This window comes from Enhydra lutris, unplaced genomic scaffold (genome assembly GCF_002288905.1).
Source record: "Enhydra lutris kenyoni isolate GAN:26980312 unplaced genomic scaffold, ASM228890v2 scaffoldscaffold17, whole genome shotgun sequence".
Classification (NCBI taxonomy): Eukaryota; Metazoa; Chordata; class Mammalia; order Carnivora; family Mustelidae; genus Enhydra; species Enhydra lutris.
This window is the reverse complement of record NW_019154101.1, coordinates 20538880-20558513: the sequence shown is the minus strand read 5'-3', so window position 1 is coordinate 20558513 and position 19634 is coordinate 20538880. Positions and strand designations below refer to the sequence as shown.

At 42.6% G+C, this 19634-nt stretch overlaps 1 protein-coding gene across 4 annotated transcripts in view; it reads right to left on the bottom strand.

Annotated features, from left to right (window-relative positions):
• LOC111147585 (nuclear receptor coactivator 7) overlaps positions 1-19634 on the bottom strand; it is a 169532-nt gene that overhangs the window by 12421 nt on the left and 137477 nt on the right. For all 4 annotated transcript variants that reach the window (XM_022503700.1, XM_022503697.1, XM_022503701.1 and 1 more), the window contains exon 11: positions 5796-5943. In XM_022503700.1, coding sequence (XP_022359408.1) covers positions 5796-5943 — 148 coding nt within the window. The remainder of the gene's footprint in view (positions 1-5795; positions 5944-19634) is intronic.

Genomic DNA, 19634 nt, shown 5'->3' with positions numbered 1-19634 from the left:
TGGCATAAGGGGTTGGGAAAAAAATGCGGATTACCATTGGATCGATTTTAAGCGATCTTTCTGTGACTCTTCCACATCAAAATGGTCTTTGGTACTGCTGAGGGGTCAGGGGCTGTGGCATAGCTCTTCCCAAGGGTCTGTTCTAATGAGAACTCTGCCAGATATTCAGTGACCAGACCCAGGTGAACTAGAACTTAGGTTCAGTGCAAGAACCACGACACAACCTGGGGCAGAATCACTTGGATTTTGTGCTCGTGATCATTCTCTCCTCAGCACCCGACCCTTCACAACAGCTAGCATTTACTGGCTGCCTTCTCTATGATGGCACGTGCCAGCTACTTTTCCAGGCCTAGGGACACAAAGCAGTCCTCAGTCTCAAGTGGGTGAGGAGACAGCAGAGAGACATTTATTTATTTATTTATTTTAAGATTTATCTTAGAGAACATGATTGGGAGGGGCAGAGAAAGAGGGAGAAAACCTGAATCAGACACCTTGCTGAGCACGGGGCTCAAGATCACGACCTGAGCTGAAACCAAGAGTCTGATGCTCAACAAACTGCACCCCCCAGGTGTCAGAGAGACATTTATAAATAAATGAATGCCATTCCATGTAATACAAATGCTGATAGTAGCAACTCAAAGATGGGAGGGGCCACCCAGAGAGTCTGGAGATGGCTAATTCACACAGAGGTGATGGGTCTTCAGTTTGAGAGCATAGGGTAGGGTGTGGGGAGATGTCCAGGTGGAGAGTACAGGAAGAAAACTGAGCTGTGTTCTAGGTTCACTATGGCTTGCGAACAGAAAGCAAGAGAAGTTGAGATGAAGCTGGGGAGGGACAGAAGTGGCGAAAATAAAAAACAGTAGTGCCATTAAGAAGCTCAGAACTTATTTTAGAGGCCACTTTTCCTAATACCTGGCTATTCTTCAAAATCATCTAGGAGCTTTTAAAAACACAGATTCTGATACTCCTCACTCAGACCTACTGAATTAACTAACGTCTTTAGTGGTAAAGGTGTAGGATTCAGTTAAAAAAAAATTCACCAAGTGGTGATTCTGATGATTGGCCAGTGGATATGACAGCTCTAGGCGATGGGGAGGCACGGAGTGTCATAAGCATGGGAGTATATGTTCACAGGCGTTATTTAAGCAAGTAAAATAGCACAGAACATGTATAAGAGCCTTTTAAAAAAATATATTTTATTTATTTATTCACTTATTTATTCATGAGAGACAGAGAGAGGAAGAGGCAGAGGGAGAAACAGACTCCCCACTAAGCAGGGAGCCTGACATGGGGCTCGATCCCAGGACCCTGGGACCATGACCTGAGCCGAAGGCAGAGGCTTTAGCCCACTGAGCCACGCAGGCGCCCCAGTATGAATGCCTTTTACAAAGATAAAAAGCAAGACTCCCTACCCCTCACTCCCTAGATAACATCCTAAAACAAGTGAGGGAGAAAAAAGGAATTTAATAAAATGCACAAAAGTGTTAAGTGTGGTCACATATTATTTTTAAATGTTCTGCATTGTACTTTTCTGTGGTTTCTAAATTTTCCCACAATAAGCAGGTGTTACTTATATAAAATTAGGAAATAAAGCTTATTTAAAGAAACTCTGTACGGGAGAACAGGCTGGTGGTTGGGCTGGGACTGGAGGTGCCCTTGGAAGTCCAAGTGAAGGGTGCAGACAGGCTGACTGAGGCATGTTTGGTGGAGGGAAGTAGAGGTCCTGCACCATGGAGAATCACAGTAAGACTCTGACTAGATGAAGGAAAAGAATCTAGGATGGTAGCAAGTTTTCTAGCTTGAGACACCACTAATTAATATGAGAATATGTGAGAAGAGGCAAGTCTGGGGTCAACTTTGGTTTTTTTTTTTTGTTTTTTGTTTTTTGTTTTTTGTTTTTTTTAAGATTTTATTTATTTATTTGACAGAGAGAGATCACAAGTAGACGGAGAGGCAGGCAGAGAGAGAGAGAGAGAGAGGGAAGCAGGCTCCCCGTTGAGCAGAGAGCCCGATGTGGGACTCGATCCCAGGACCCCGAGATCACGACCCGAGCCGAAGGCAGCGGCCCAACCCACTGAGCCACCCAGACGCCCCTCAACTTTGTTTTGGACATGCTGAGGATCAGACACCTGCCAGCTTCTGGGGGAGTGAAGGTGCCTCTTCCCCACCCACAGAGGAGGAGCGGTGCCCTCACAGTGGCTTGGCTTCACGGTAAAGCTAGTGTGCAGAGCTTGCTCCTGCATGGGGAGGGATCGTGGCCAGCATGCTTCTACTCATTGCACTTTTGGACTCTGCTATATGGCAAGCAAACAGAGATAAGGTGGCCTGACCAGTCCAGCCGCCTGTTTCTCCAGTTGTCAGTGCAAGCACAAGGAGCTTGGAATAGGCCAATGAATTTCTTCCTCCTTCTCTATCCCTTCCTTTCTTCTTCCTCTTCCACTACAGATGTAGAGAGTATTCTGTAGAAGAGAATCTGCCCTCCCCTTCATTCTCAGTGGCTCAGCCTGAGAAGGCCTGGCCCACACCAGGTCATCTAGCAGAACTTTCTCTCCCTGCATACCTCTGCAGCTCCTTTTCCTCTGGTGCTGGTAAGTGTGGCCTCTCCTCCCACTGGGGTTGTCAAGAGCTGAGATTCAAGGATGGGATTAGTGGAGAGAGGCAGAATAGCCCTTAAAGACGGCTGCTTTGGCTCAAGATATTCAGGCCTTCATCAGGCGAGGATTCAGTCCCCAATGCAATCTACACCTTCCCTCTGGGCCTCCATACTAGAGCGAGAGGCCACAGTCTCAATAAGAAAATGCATACTTCCTGGCTTTGCTTCATCTGTGCACATACCTTATGGGGGCCTCTTGAGCAGAGCAGATGAGGTGAGGACAGGACTTGATATTCCTGGGTGCCTTGGCCAGAATACATGTATCACACCATCTCTTCCACCAGGGCCTGTGGGGCAGCTATGAGCTCTAATGGAGCCACTCGGGGAAAGAAGTATGTGGTGGGGGCAGATGCGGGGGTCAGCAGCACAAGCCACAATAGTTGAGCTCAGCCAAGGAAGATGTAACAGATGACAAGGTGGTCAAGGACAAACTCCTAGGGAACAGCGTGAGAAAAGGAACCAGCAAAGTCGACTGGGAAAGACTGGCCAGAGACAGGAACAAAAACTGGAAAAAAACCCTGAATTGATAGAAAAAGCCAAGGGAGGAAGAGCCTGATAGGCTTAAATATCTTCGAACAGTGGTTTCAAGCGAGAAGCTTTGTGAACTGGGGGGAGACATGGAAATAAGTAAACTGGTGTGCAGTACACAAGAGAGCTCTGAACGATGAGCTGCGGGAGGACAGGACAGGGGACAGACTGAGAGCACCACAGCAGTGACAAAGGAGCGGGTCCTTGAAGGAGGGCAGGAGTTTGCCACAGGCAGCTGTGTGTGTGCCCGCCGCACATTCAGGCCACGAGGGAGTGACAATAGGAAGTGTCAGTCCAAGCACACTTAAAAGACCCAGCGTTCCAGAAAGGATCAGACCCAAGGGTCAGGTTTATTACCCTTGCTCATCCCAAACTGGCAAGGTTCTGGCCTTGGAAGGATCCCACTGCCCACTCGAACGTAAAACCAGGCTGGGAGTGCTGGAGAGTATCACCGCTCACTGCAGCCTGGGGCCATGAGAAAAGTCCAGTGCCCTCAAAAGCAGACAGCCGCCCCATGACAGTCTTCTGTTAGCATTTTTCCTAGTGTCTGTAACTGCTGCTTCATACCTTCTCCATATTCCTCTAACTCCTCCTTCATCTCAGGAGGTGACCCTGCTTCCACTGCAAAGAAACCATTATTTGAAAAATGCCACAATTTACCACCACTGAAGCTGCATTTTTTTGTACACACTCTATCCTTTTCTACTACCCACGCCCACCCAAGACCAATCCTATCCCTACCCCCACATTGCCGCCGATTCTCAGAGATCTGCTCTCCTGATCATTCCCTTCCTCTTGCCCTTATCTTCTGTAACTTCAACTTTGGCGTTCCCACTGACCTCATCCAAAAGGTTAAAGTCTCTCTCAGGAACAGGAAAACATTCTCCACCTCCCTTCTTCCAGCTTATCATCTCATTTCTACTCTCCAAAACCAAATTTGAGTTGTTTCCCACCTCTATTAGTTCTAATTACTTAACTCCCACTCATTCTTTGAACCACTGGAATCTAAATTTTGAACTTACCACTTTAATGAAACTGCTTTTGTCAAAGTCACCAACTACCACCTCGGTTTTAAACCCAGAAAACATACCTCAGCTCCTAGCGTCTGACTCCTCTGCAACATAAGTCATTCTGACTGTTACCCTCCTCTTGAAACATTCTCTTCCCTTGGCTTCTAAGACATGACTCTCCCTGTGTTCTACCTCCTTCCTGGCTTTTCCTTCTCAGCCACCTTTGTGGTCTCTACTGCCTTTGGCCCCTTAAATGCAGGTGTCCTTAATGGTTCTGTTCCGAGCCCCGTTCTCTTCCTACTGTATATACTCTTCCTACGATGACCTCATCTATACTCATAACTTCAACTTTGCTAAGGATTTCCAAAAGTGTATCTTCAGATCTTTCTCTTAAGTTTTATTCTCAGCTGTCTCTTGGAAATTCCAGACACCTCAAATTTAGATGAAATCCAGAACGCAGAGCATTTTCTACTAAATCTAATACTCTTGCTATGCTCCTGTCTCAGTGAAGGGCAGGTACCACTACCCTCCAGTTCCCACTCTGAAAACCAAGAGATCAATCTTGATGTCTTCCTTAGTTTCCACATATAATAATTACTCACAAAATCCTGTATATTCCACCTTCTAATTATCTTTCAAAAGCACTCAATTTTCTCCATACCCACTGCCACTCTCTCAGCAAACATTAGCTCTCAACAATGATGACCGAAAAGAGCCTCCTAATGGGTCTTCGAGACTCAAGTGTTGTCTAACTCCAATCCTTGAACATCTGCCAGCAAGAAAGAGCTGTCTGAGATGCATATGCGTGTATAATTCTCCAGAGCCAAAGGGTTCAATGCCTTCCCACTACCTTTAGGAACATACACAGAGCTCACAGGTCCTTTGTGAGGTACCCTTGCTTGCTTCCCTTCCCTGCTTCGTTTCTTGCCCCTCCTTCAGCTTTGTAAACTATGGTCCAGCCAGACTGACCTTCTCTTAGTTTATTAAATGTGCTACATGCTCTGTTTCTCCCCTGGGTCAGTTCTCTGCACAGACTTTCCTCTCTGGCCAGACTGTGTCCCATGTCCCATGCCACCCCAACTGCCCGAACTCCTCCTTCTGATCTTCGTTCCAATCACTCCTCCTGGACGGATCTCCCTGATCCCCCGGCTCCATTCAGGGGCCTGGCTCCATGCTCCTATAACACTTGGCATTTCACCTACAATGGCAGTTATCTCATTATACTGTAAGGACTCATCTATAGTAAATTCTGCTTATCTCATCCATTGTGCCCCTGACATGGGAAGAGCTTGGTAAGTGCTCAAAAAAATTATGAAGGGCTTCCCAGGCCATGTGAAGGAGCTTGAACTTCATCCTGTTCATAAAGGGGACCCATTAGTAGTGTTTAAAAGGAAAAGTGAAGTGACCCAGCAGTGTGGCATTTATCTGACACATAAAACTAGCTCAAATAGAGGAATAAAGCTTTTCGCCTCATCACTTCCAAAGTGCACAAGAAACCTAACTTCTTGCCAGCCAAGAAGTTCTTGGTATCTGGACCCAAGAAGACTTTAATTACATACTGTAGCTTAAGGACCACGACTGTTCAGCCCCTCCTGAGTGCTCACCTCCCAGCTCTTGGTGGTTGGCTCACTGAAGAAGTTGTCAATCATGTTCAGTTCTTCCTTTTCCACCACCACGAAGCCTTGCTCTTTGGCATCTTTCCCATAGACGTCAGGAGACCACTGAACAAAGAACGTGTACAAGTGATCCACCCTGAAAAACATGTTCGTCATAGGAGTCAACACCAAATCCACTTTCCTGGCAGGCACAAGCAGGGACTTGAGCACTTACAACCGTCTTTTCCCTCCTTGGCAATTTCCATTGTACTAACTGGGAAATGTCCCACTGTGAAGATGGTCTCTACCAATGTATTCCAAATTTGGAAAATAAGTCAAAAAGTGAAAGCAGAAGTCCACAGACACTGAGAACCTGTCTTTCAATCTGAGGGAAAGATCATGAGATGGGACATGAAACTGAAAAAACACAATGAAGCATTTACACCAAATATTTACTCCTCATTTGGCCTTCATTTATTGGGCATTTGTATTCAATGGGGAAAAAACTGATCTGATCCTTTAGCTGGACAAGATAAACAATACTTCAATGGGTTTTTATGTGGTTGAAGCACTATTACAATTTCAACAGAATACCTTTTATAACTACAAAGTAAATAATACTAGTTGTTGTTTTAATATTAGAAAGCGACTTAATTTTATTGACATGGGAATGTGGTCAGCTTCCTATTTCTCTGTTCTCTCATACATACTTAACATCTGAAGGTACTGTAGCATCACTCCAGACTTAATCAACAGATGGCTAATTTCCAAGCAGAGATTATTGCTCATCTTAAAATATTATAATTACATAAACAATTTATAACAGTGTTGCTATACCTTCAATGTTTGTATCCCCCCAAATTTGTATGTTGAAACCTAACCCCAAATGTGATGGTATTTCAATAAAGGACCTTTGGGAAGTGCTTAGGTCATGAACCCTTGTTATTGGGATGAGTGCCCATATAAAAGAATCCCTTTTCACCATGTGACACAGTGAAAGGACAGTCACCTATCAACAAGGAAGTGGGTCTTTGGCAGACAAATCCAGCACCTTGATCTTGGACCTCCCAGCCTTTAGAACTGTGAGGAATACATCTCTGTTGTTTATAAGCCACTCAGTCTATGGTATTCTGGTACAGCAGCCTGAATGGTTGAAGACAAATATTAATAGAACTAAAACAAAAAAGAAATGTCCCTCTCAATTCTGAAATCCCAATGGATCAAATGGTTTCTAGGTTTTTATATTTTGATCTGTCCTTGTCCATATATATATATATATATATATATATATATATATAATTTCCTTTTCATTGTCATCAGGGCAAGATATAATTGTGATATGTAACATTAAATTATGCACATCTGCTATGTTGCCATCTTTGTACTGATTCTTAATGGCTAATTTCATGGAAGTAATAAATCATGAATAGCCTGGATTCCCGTGTCCCCAGGATATTTAGCTTGTTCCCATTTCTTTAAGTGTACAAATGTTACAGTGAACAACCTCAGGGTCTATGCCTTTCACCATCTTTTGAATTATTTCCTTGAGATTAGTTCCCAGAAAAGGGATTACTGGGCCAAAGGGCATGATTTTATAGCTTGTGATTCATCCTCCCAGGTTGCTTTTGAAAGGCTTTTGTTCACTCTGACACCAGCCCTGCAGTTTGCATTAGAGTTTCTTAACACTCTTGCTTATGCTTTTTTTAAAAAAAGAGTTTAATAAAAATTAAAGTTGCATTTTTTTGAGTGTTTGCGTGCTGAACAATTTTCACATGTTTTCTTCCTGCTGCAGCTTTTCTTTCATGAACGGGCTCTTTGTGACTGTGGAGTCAGTGTTTTCCTTGTCAGTTTGTGGGAACTTTTAGAGAATGTAAACATGAATGACTATCAAATGTGTTTCAAAGTCCTTGTTTCCCTTTTATATTAATCATATCTTTCATAATACAGGATTATCAATTTTCATATACTTGAGACGTGTATTTATTTCCTTGGAGATTACTCCTACTCCTTCAAAACATGGAGAGCTGGCATCCAAGATAAGGTATGTATCAGTGTGTATGATATGCTGCCACTTCTATTAAAAAAAAAAAACAAATATAGATATAATTGTACATGGGTGTGATGGTTACCTTTATATGACAACAACATAGCCATATTTTAGTCAAACCCTAGTCTACATGTTGCTGTGAAGGTGTTTTTTTCCCAAGATGATTAACATTTAAATCAGCAGACTTTCAGTAAAGCAGATTACCCTCCATAATGGGGATGGGTCTTGTGTAATCAGCTGAAGGCCTTAAGAGAAAAAGACTGAGGTCTTCTGAGCAAGAAGGAATTCTGTCTCTATACAGCCTTCAGACCTGAGATTACTTTATCAAATTCTCCCTGGGTCTCTAGCCTGCTAGCCTCCCTGACAGACTGCAGACTGGTAAACTCTCACAACCATGTAAGCCAAATTTCTTAAAATGAATCTGTGTATATTTACATATACATATCCTTTCAGTTCTGTTTCTCTGGAGATCCCTGACTAGTGCAATGGACTCTTCTGAAATGTTACATATGAAGGCAATCAAAATGCTTACCTTTGGGGAATGGAATGGAGATGGAAGAATGACATATTTTATATCACCTATATCTTTAGGTTATTTTATTTTTCGGAGTAGAAAATACAACTTTTATGATTCAAACATCAAAATTATATTTTAAGAAGCAAATAATGAGACGTTTCCTCTCACTGACATCTCTGTCCACCACATCCTGTGCCCATCCTTTCCCCTTATAGATGACTTTATTCATTTCCTATATATTTTTGTAGTGTTATATAAATATAAGTAAATATAAATATATATTCTTTTTGTCTTCCATTTCTACAAAAGATAGTACTATTCTCTATCTTGTTTTCTTCATTTAACAATATATCCTAGATATCGTTCCATGTCAGTATATAAATGGTTTCCTTATTCTTTCTTTTATAGATACCCAGTACTTTGTGGATTTACCAGAGCTTACGTAATCATTTCTATAGATGGATACTTGGGTTGTTTCCAAGACTGTGCTGTCATGAACTAAGCTGTGACGAGTAACTTCGTATGTGAGTCACTTCACACGTGTACAGGTACAGTTATAAGATATATTCCCAGAAGTGGGACTGTGTTGTCAGAGGGAGGAGCAATTCCCTTACAACTTTGCTATATAAAACCCATGTTGTCCTTTTTAGGAAAGACTTCATTGTTTATCTTCCTATCCTAACAGTATCATTGTTGCCTCCTTGAACCTTTGAAGTATTTTCACCATGTAGTATAAAATTTCCCATTAAAAATTAACTTAGAAAAAATTAATCACTCCAGAGAGGTTTGATGAATATACAATTCTAACTCTTTCAGTTTTCTAACACTTAAAATTTTGCCCATCTTAACTGTATTTTGTAATAGGGAACCAAATATGCTTCACTCTAACTCTTGGAAAAGAAGGCAATTAACTATGCACACACCCATATTGAATAATGACTTCCTAATTATTTGCTGGCAAGCTTACCCGTGAGAAAGAGAAAAGCAGTCCCTGACACCTGGAGCTAGCCTGGCACTCCTAGCTAGGCCCTGGCATTCTCCTGTTGAACATAACAATTTCATAAAACTTCAATATCAAACAAGACTGCTCTATGACTATGATGAATCATGACAAAAACAAGACCACTCCGAGATCTTATATCTGAACACAAACAAAAACATGAACATTGTCCAGCCACAAAAATGACCAAACATCCCTCCAATTTGGCTACTGTGAAAGACTAGGCTTCTTTACGTATTACAGCATTAACCTTTCTAGTCTGCATCTCTAGTCTAGTTCCTGTCAGATAAGACTGATAAGATACCCAATCACAGCAGGACTTCAGCGTCCTGATAGCATCTAATCTAGAACAAATTCCCACTTCCTTAAACCCTTCCCTGTATCACCTAACACAAATCTAAATCCCATACCTCCTTTCTAGCACCCTCTTTCTGAGATGGCCCATGGTCCCATGGTGTGTGTCCCCCTTACAGCAATCAGTCAACCCAACTCATTCAACTTTAGGTGTGTTTCTCATGGTCTCCAGCCGGATGGCATTGCCTCCTTCAGAAACATTCCCTATATACCCACTATGTGCTAGTAACTCTGCCCTCATGGAGCTTACCTTCAGAAATATGAGAGCTGATGGGAATACTGGGTATCATTTAATTCAACTAATTCTGCTTAGATATAAGGGACTGGGACTCTGCAGTCTGTCAGCATCACAGCCAGGACTAGATCTTCTGAGGTGACCACTGGGTTCTTTCAATCACACTACAAAACCCTCCCCCTTACTTCCACCTTGATTTCTAAATTATTCCCCAGTTCACTTCCTGGTTATGACACTAGACACATTTTTATCACTTTGTGGACTGACTTTCATGAAGGACTGCTCACGTCTTCTCTGTTTACCCACATAGGGAAAGTCACTGTGTAAGCATGAACATTGAAGAAGCATTCCAAGAAATGCTAAAAGCTCATGCTGACACATATCCCTGTCTAAGACTTCAAGGGAATGAGGAATGAGGAATGAGGTATAAAGTTTACATTAGGGGCACCTGGATGGCTCAGCTGGTTAAGCATCTGCCTTTGGCTCAGGTCATGAACCCTGGGGTCTTGGGATTGAGCCCTGTGTTGGGCTTCCGGCTAAGCAGGGAGTCCGCTTCTCCCTCTCCCTCTGCTCCTCTCTGTTCCTCTGCTCCTCCTCACCCAACTAGTAAGTCAATAAAATCTTTAAAAAAAAAAAAAATTTCATTCCTCCTTGGACATTGTAAGAAAATATAAATTGTGCAAACTGCAAGTCAATAAAGATTTTAAGGAGAGATGCTATCCTAGCAATTACCAGTTACTTCTCTTTTTGGTGACAAAGACATCAAATTGCCTGAGGAGACCATTTAAGCAGTCCTTTTTATTTTGTAGATGTAAGGTAAGTAGGATTTATTATACTGGAGGGGGATATAATTAGACATTGCTTACCTGAAGATGACTTGTGCTTACAACCTGTTGGGAGGGTGGATGGGTTAGAAGGTGGGAGAGAGGAAAGATCTGTATAAAGTCCAAAGGATTTCCTAGGAAGAAGGAATCCTGTGCCTAATACCCTCTCTTTAGAAGAGATTTTCAAGATTATCAGAGCATCTTTGACTAATTAAGGTGGTCTTAATAGAGATAAGACCACAGCATAGGACAGTACCCCTCTCCCCACCCTACCCTTCTTGAAAAGAAACTCTTCAAGGCAGTGGAGGGAATGGTCTATATTAATGACCTGGGATCCATATGAATGCCATGATTATTTTAGGAGCAGGTCAATTTGGGCAGAGTGTGCCACTGGTAAAACTTAGACCAAACTATCAGCCATACCGGGCATACCATGGAAGGGAATGACTACTTAAGTTATATGTGAACGTGTGAGTTTCTCAGGAAGTTTAACAGGTTAGGGCAGAGGGGAACAAGGTCAATTTTGGCATAAAGCATTCTTGCCTGTCAATGCTATTCTCTCTGGAAGAAATATCTCCGCCTGGGACAGGAATCTGGGGTGACTTGGTGAGAGGGCCTCTTCTCCCAAACCTCTTCCCTTGGGACTGCTGGGTTTCCAGTGGGTGGTGAATCAAGCCTCTGGATTTGTTTGTCGCCAGAGTGAGTGTCCTATTCTGCAGCAGTCTGTAGTGTGTAGTATAGGAAGGAGCCAGAGTCAGTCCTTTAAACTAGGCAAGCACTGCACATCTTGGACTGGCTAGAGAAAGAAGTAACTAGAAAGGAGGAGAGAGGTAGTCTCAAAATAGCACAGAAAACAGGGTCAGAGTCATAAACATTTTTAATATCAAACACAGAAGTGGCCTTATGTTTTAAGCAATGCCAATGAACTCTTATCAGTGACCTAAAGAGAAAAGATGTGATTCCCGTTTCAAGGACCTTCCATTGTACAATAATTCTAAGAGATAAATATTATTACTATGTCCAACCTGAGGCCCAGCAAACTGAATGATGTGCCCCAACATCCCATCTCTGGGAATGCTACAGCCAGTCTAAGCTGACCGCCTCTTCTCTTATGAACACTCAACTCCAAGGAGGACCCATCCACAGTGAGAGGTCTCAGACCATAGGTCAACTACTTCCTCGACTTCAGGTTTCATTAATGAAGCTTAAGTAGTATTACCCAGATGCCCTACGTGGCCCTTAAGGCACATGCTGCCCACCCATTTTTCCTCCTCCCACACCCTTCGTCAGGAGGCTCACAGCACTACCAAGACTGAGCTCCACGCTCAGGCAACATCACAGGGCAGCCCCCTCCCCTCAGCCATGCTTCTGGGAATGGTTCTCCACCAGCGGCAACATATAAGACAGAAGCCCTGAATGGCCTCTCTACTGTCTCAGGTGGTAGGCTCCATCTCTGTTCCAAACAAGGTCACCCCAACCTTGGGAAGCCTCAGGTACATTGAGATGAGAAACCTCAAAAGTATGTTGCACAAACAGGGCATCCTGATGGGGATGTTCATGTCCCTTTTCTCAGGTGTTCGGAGCACTAGTGCACCCTGCTTGTCTCCCTCAGCAATAGCCTCCCACACAAAATCTCCTTCTATCATGTAGGCAAAGTCTTCATCCTATGCCTCTGAGGGCAAAGAAAGAAGAACGAAGAATTAACATGGCCTGTTTCTCAAGAGAAAATTAAAGTTCATTTGGAACCAATCTGATTACTTAACTCTTAGGCCTCTGGAGACCAAATGGAAGGAATCAACGTCCCCCTCTTTCCAGCTCCACTTCTGCACAATTCTCCAGCCTCTGTTTATTTTTACTACTTGATTGGGGAGAGCAAGGAAGAGGATATTACTTCATCTTTTTTCCTTCTAGATTAGAGTGACTGTAAGTTTATTTAAGTTTATTTAACCTAATTCTTGGAATGGTTCTTTTTGGCTAACTGGGTTTTCCTGGTCATTAGTTCCCAGAAGTCAACCCTTCCGGAAACAAGCCTCGAAGTTCTGGAAATTCCCTTCCTTGTCCTTCTGACTCTCCTTCACCCATTCCTTCCTCCTTTCTGTACCAGCTCTACTCTCACCTTGACTCCTCACTCCCCCACTTTCTCCAGCCATTAGCCCCTCTGGGATTCACACACTTCAGGCCAATCTTTCCATCTCACCCTCACTGTTGCCCCCTAGAGGTGATGCTTTGATCCTCCTACTCCACCGATCCCTCCAAAGACCTCCCAGAAACAGTCTTGCTGACTCCTCCCTTGCGATGATGGATGTTGCTGGGTTTTCTTACTTGTGCTTAATGGATTACTCAAATCAAAGGCACCTAACCTTGGCCAAGAAAACCCTCCTCACGGGCTCCCTACTCATCTCTAACTCACTTCCTGTACTACTCCAAGTGGTAGCTATTCCAGACCTCTGTTTTTGCAAGCCCTCCACCTCTCTCTCCTACCAACCTTCCTCTCTGAACACGCTCCATTGTACCATCCTGATAATGCACTCCCCTCCACTGTCCCTCTTAGCGTCCTTCTCTTCAGAAAAAGACACTTTTCTTTTATCCATTTTAACCCTCTTGTCTGTATTTCCGACAGTCTTAATGCTTGGTGAATTTCCTCCATTATTTCCACCCCACCTCTCCATGCCTTTAGTCCTTTCATCTTAATCCACAAACCTACTTGCGTCTCCCCATCCTTAAACACAAAAGCGTCTGGATTTTGTTTCTCCCTAAAGCTCCCTTCCCATACTTCATCTTCCCTTCAGAACATATTGTTAACATTTGGGTTAGAATAACTTCCAACTTCTTTTCATTCCTGAATTCTTCCCTTCTGATTTTATTAACCTTTTAGTAGACACCCTTTCTTAAACCTGCCTCAGATACTATCTGGATGGAGGCAGTTTTAACCTTGTTCCCTTCCACCCTATTTCAGTGAAGCTGATTTTTTTTTAATTTTTTTTAAGATTTTATTTATTTATTTGAAAGAGAGAGAGAGAGAGAAAAAAAAAAAAAAAACAGGCAGGGAGCAGGAGCAGAGGGAGAGGGAAAAGCAGGCTCCCCACCGAGCAGGGAGCTCAATCCCAGGACCTTGGGATCATGACCAGAGCAGAAGGCAGCCTAGTATGCCTCCAGGCACCCCTGATTTTCTTAAAAGTGACCTTTTGTCAAACTCAACAGACTCAGTCATCATTTGTCTTCACTTTTGAAAGCCTGTTAATGGTTCTTTTGAAATCCTTTCAGTAATTCACCCTGTTTCTGATGAGTCACTGGGTTTCTCTGGCCTCACCTATCTGGTCCAGCCAACACAATTACCAGTAATTACTGCCAAACAGGCTGCTGTCATGTAGCAATGGGTGTGGTAAACGCATGTGAGCAGGGAAGGAGGTCAAGTGCTGGACTGTAAGAAAGCTGGTATTTAAGGAGGAAACAGTAAAAGTGGTCCTGAAAGGAAGCCAAGATGAAACAACGGGAAGGCAGAAGTGATCTTACAAAATACAAATCTGATCACTTTCACCCAGCTGTATTAAAATCCTTCCAATGTCTCCCTGGAGGTTTTAGGGTAAATTCAAAGTCCTGGGGGTGCCTGAGAGCTCTGTCTTGTGCCTGTCTCCAAAATGTGCTCTTTGTTCCAGCCCTGTGTTCTCATACCTTGGCTCCAACAACCATTCTCATGCTGCTGCCTCTTTTCTTTATTATTTATTTATTTATTTTTAAGAAGCATGATAACAAGGGTAAGCCCAGAGGAGAATCATCTCAGGCTGGGATCAGGGCAAGAGGCAGTTACAGGAGGAAGGGAGATGGCATTCCCCACAGGGAACATGTGCAAAAAGACATGGCACACGAGAGAGCAGGGTGATGCTAGAAGGAGGGCACAATGGACATGGTTGAGAGAAAGCAGCACAATGCAGTTGGGTCACTGGCGCCTTCTGCCAGAGGGTTCTGTGATGAGGACAGGGCCAGGGGACCCAGACCCTGCCCTAGAGTGCTCAGGTAGAAGGGAGTAAACAAAAAATCCAGACACAGTTCCAATAGCACAGTGATGGAAGCCAGTGGGGGTCTGAGCTGGGACATGGGCAGAGCGGGAATTCCTGAGGAATGCAATGAAAGAGCCAGACTGAGTCTTTGCCAATTAGAACATCAGGAAAGGAGAAAGAAAGAGCCAGAGGGGCTGGGTCACTGGGTGGGTCAGGGAGAGTCCTGAACACAAGATAAATTGCTTGGACCTCTCATCCTGCCGCTACTGTTTCCCAAAGTGTACTGGGGCAGTTCTAGCGACTTCAGAAGGTACACAGAGGACCGTAGGTTAATAGCTACACATTTACTTAAAGAAGATTGGCTAAGTAAATAAAAAAGGATAGAAGTCCTTGGAAGACCTCTATTAAGCAAACAGTAGTACAGACGGCATGCAGATATGGGGCCATCTGTGGAGGAAGCATGTGAACAAGGGAGGCACGGCTGTGGGGAGTGTGGAGGCAACGGCCTGGGTCTTGCCAGAAGCAGCCTGGCCAGATCTGTGGTTCAGAAAAATTGCTGGGGAGCCAAGGACTGAAGAGCCAGAAAAGCTAGGCCGAGAAACAAAGGCTGTGTGGAGCTGGCTACACTGGTGATCCGCCAAGAGCTGGTCAAGGCCACAGCCCACACGTGGCAGCGGACACAGGGAGAAGCTTGCCATGCATATTCCTCCGGGCATGGTACTAGTGCCAACCCATCCAGCAACAGTCGGTACCAAAACCCAGCCCTCGAGCTTTGTTTAAGTTTTCTATTGACCAATTTGGGCTTAATCAAATTTCTTCATAAACTTCAAAGGTCTTTATCATCAACACAAGGTTCCTTCAGGGATCCACCCCAAAGGAGACATCCTACTCAAGTTACAAATCCCCATTTAGCCGTTAAAGTTGTCTTCTGTGGAAAAGAAATTCAAAGGTCAATGACAGAAGTTTTTGGAGAGCAGCAGGCTTACCTCAGAGGCAACAAAGCATTAAGGGAAGGAACAGTAATAGCAGCAGCACAAGTAACTTTCATTAAGTGCATGGACAAGTTCATTTTTTCCTCATAATAACCCCATGAGGCAGCCACTATAGTCACCATCTCTGTTTAATGGAAGAAGAGGGTGCTTACACAGATTGCCTTGACCAACACCACACAGTATGTTAGGGGTGGACCGGGATCAACCTCGGGTCAGATCACAGTCTCAGTCAATATGCTTCACCTTTTCCTTTATAGTTATTTTATTTATATATATTATATATAAATATATATATTTTTTATATATAAAATATTTATATTATATTATTATTTACTATTATAGTCATTTTTATATTATTTATTTTATATTATTTATTACTATAGTCATATTTATTATTATAGTCATTTTCTTAAAAGCCCAGCACTGATAAAACTGTAGGGTTGAGGGGCACCTCAGTGTCTCAGTCCGTTAAGTGTCAGACCCTGGGTTTTGGCTCAGATCATGATCTCAGGGTCACGAGACTGAAATTGCGTTGGGCTCTGTGCTCAGCAGACAGTCTGCTTGAGATTCTCTCTCTCTGCCCTCCTCCACCTCTAAAATAAATAAATCTCTAAAGAAACTGTAAGATTAAGGGATATAAAACCTGATGACAAATCTGAGTTGATGCTTGGAACAAAACATTGCTTTCATACTTTAAGTGTATGGGCTTTAGGCACAATTACAATCTATTTTCTCAAAATTAGCTGTAGTGGGATTTTATTTACTATTACCTTTTTTCTTTCTTCTTCTTTTCTTTTTTTTTTTTTTAATAACATAGTTGTGAGGTAAAGTGGAAAATCACACACATCTAAGGTAAAGACCTGAACTGGTCCCATTTGCTATTAGCTGGGGGCGTTGGGAAAGTTCCTTAATCTCTCTGAGCTTCTAAAATGAAGGTAAGAAAACCTAGCTCCTCCTATAGGTGTCTGGAGCATTAGATGTATAAGGAAGTTCTGTCTACCTTCAGACAGACCTTTTACAAAGTCCCTTCCATGTGATTATCTAAAATCTTGCTACCACACAGACCAACAAATTGGACCAAAGTGACCCCAAAGCAGTTAGGCATTCTCATCAAGGGTCACTTCACTGGCAGGAAAATAAATTGGGGCTACACATAGGAAGATACAACCCCTAAACCTACCTCATGATTTAAGCAGGAACCAACAGTTTCATAGCTATTATATTAGAAGCATACTTTAGAGTACATTAGGCACAGAGAATGGGAAATAATAAGATAAGGAAAGGGATGAACAGAGAAAGAATGTGACTCAGAGAATAAGGAAATACATGTATATGCAGTCCCACCATTCACTTGTATTGTTGATTATAAATTAAAGATACTCCAGTGCACTTCAATCTAAAACATTCCCAGGCTCCATATAGTCATAGATGCCCAGCAAGGGAAAGCACTCTGGACCTCCAGAGGTTGTTACCAGGAAACCACTACCTCTTAAACCCACATCAATGGCCTGACCCAAGGTCCTTCTACGATGAAGGTCATTTCCCTTGCCCTATAAGGTCCCTTTCAGATTCAATATTCTACAACTCTAAATGAAAGCAATGGTTAGTAATGCCCTGGTGTAATGCCCATTGTTAAAGGGTCTTGGTGTGTTTATAAAAAGGTAATTTATTGGGGCACTTGGTTGGCTCAGGTCATGATCCTGGGATAGAGTCCTGCGTTGGGCTCCTTGCTCAGCAAGAAGTCTGCTTCTCCCTGTGACCCTCCTCCTGTGACCCCCCCTCTCATGCTCTCTCAATCTCTCTTTTTCAAATAAATAAATAAAATCTTAAAAAAATTATTTATAAATTACCAACTAAATATGCTTCTTTGTCCTGGTTCACCAAAAATAATAGGACAGTTCTTTTGAGAATCCTTGATCAGAACAATAATTACAGTGATAAAAAGGATCACTTAAAAATAAGTAGAAACTAGAAGTTTCTATTAATGTCAGTGCTGGAGGCCTTAGGCTGGCAGGCCATAGCCTTGGACTCAGCATCTGTACTTCTCTTTGTTAATTATATAGCGGCTGATACTTAAAAATTGGGGAGATTTGACAGACATAATCCATCTTTCAATTTATTTTGAAAAAGATGGGAAGATCAAGCAACACCAGGCTCACGTTCCCACAGAGAGCATTCAGCTGGAGGGACACAGGTATGCAGCAGCTGTTCCCTAGGGCAGCTCCTTAACACTGGCCCCCCAGCCTCCCTCCCTCCAGTCCTCCATCTGGCTCCTACAGGCATCCAGGCTTGCACTAATTACTGTTTCTGCATACTTACTCCCAAACAGTGTGTGCGGCCCCCATCGGCATTAACTATCCTGCAGTGGAGACAGGCCCCGAGCTACGCTCCACAGTGTGGGCGTCCACTCCTCCAGCAGAGAGCACAGCCACCACAGTGATGAGCTCCTCGGAAGGGGGTTATTTTTTCATGAACTTGGATCTGGCTACAGAGTCACTGATTAACTTGAGGCATTTGCCAAAGCTGGTTACTGAAATTACTGAAGGGTAGCTGCCTAATAGTGCTTCTGGGAGGGGATGATGAATTTCTAGACCATTAACTTAATGAGACGAAAGGTAAGGTGACCAGAAAAAGAATGAGCAGAAGCGGTACCACTGCAAAACATTTTAAAGCATGATTTTAAAACATTAAAAAAAAAAAATACTGGCATCAGTAACTAATAATTCTATGGCTTCTACTTGTACAGCAGTTTCCCAGAACTTCAACTTGTGTTAAATACAAAGGAAGATCATTCCTTTAGGGTTTATTTCGGAGACCCCCCTTTTTTTCTTTAATAGTAACACTTTTACCTGAAACATCACAATAAGAATACAGTATGATATGTGTTATACTTGAAAATCACAGGGCTTGTATTCTCAAGTGTATCTGGTTTAGCTACGTAGGACCTAAACTGTTCTAGAAAGTACAGTACTTTAAAGGCTATTTAACACTATGGTCTTACTGGCATTGACAGTTATTAAAGACTTCAATTTAGCCCTGACCCTGCTAAAAAACAAGATGACTTTGGATCAGAAAATGCAGCACTAACCATGGTTAAAGATTTCAAGCTAGAAAAGTAGGTTAGTTTTTGATTCCTTTAATTTATGCTTCTTTCTTCAAGGAAAATGCTCTTGAGAGCACTTTGCTTAGTCTTCACGATGGTCCTTACGATTTGGACATTTTTTCCTCATAAATCTAGTTTAATTAGAGAATCAGTTTTCTTTTTTATGATTTTGCTTGTTACCGCAAAAGTAATGCATGCAAACTAAATGCATGGCCAACATTTAATGGCAAAGCAAGATGCGTTTACGTAAAAGCAGTTTACAAAATACATATATACCCACACATACACACACACCTACAATTATCAGATACAGACAGATACACACATGCTATCGTTACATTCATTCATACATAGAAGAAAGGCCCAAAGTCTACAAAAATAAAAATACATTGTAGTTAGCTTGGTGTAACAAATTTGAGCTTTTTTCTTTTTGCCTTTTTGTATTTTTCTAATTATAGAAAGTCTATGCATTATTTTAGTTTTAAGGAATAAGGTATTTCAATATTTCGATATTTTTATCTATGAGACTATAAGCTAATTTATTCATGCATCCATCCAATTAACATTTAGGGTATATTACCTACTAGATCCTATACTGTTTTTAGGACACAGTGTCAGAAGCCCCAAGTAGTCCACACCCATAGAAGAGTGTATGTAGGAAGTATATGACAGAGGTGGGGGTAGGGTACACTACATCTAAACTAGACAGGGAAAGTCTCTTAGAGGAGACATTTGAACTAATAAATGTATGTAGGGGAGGTGGGTAATGGGGTGGGAC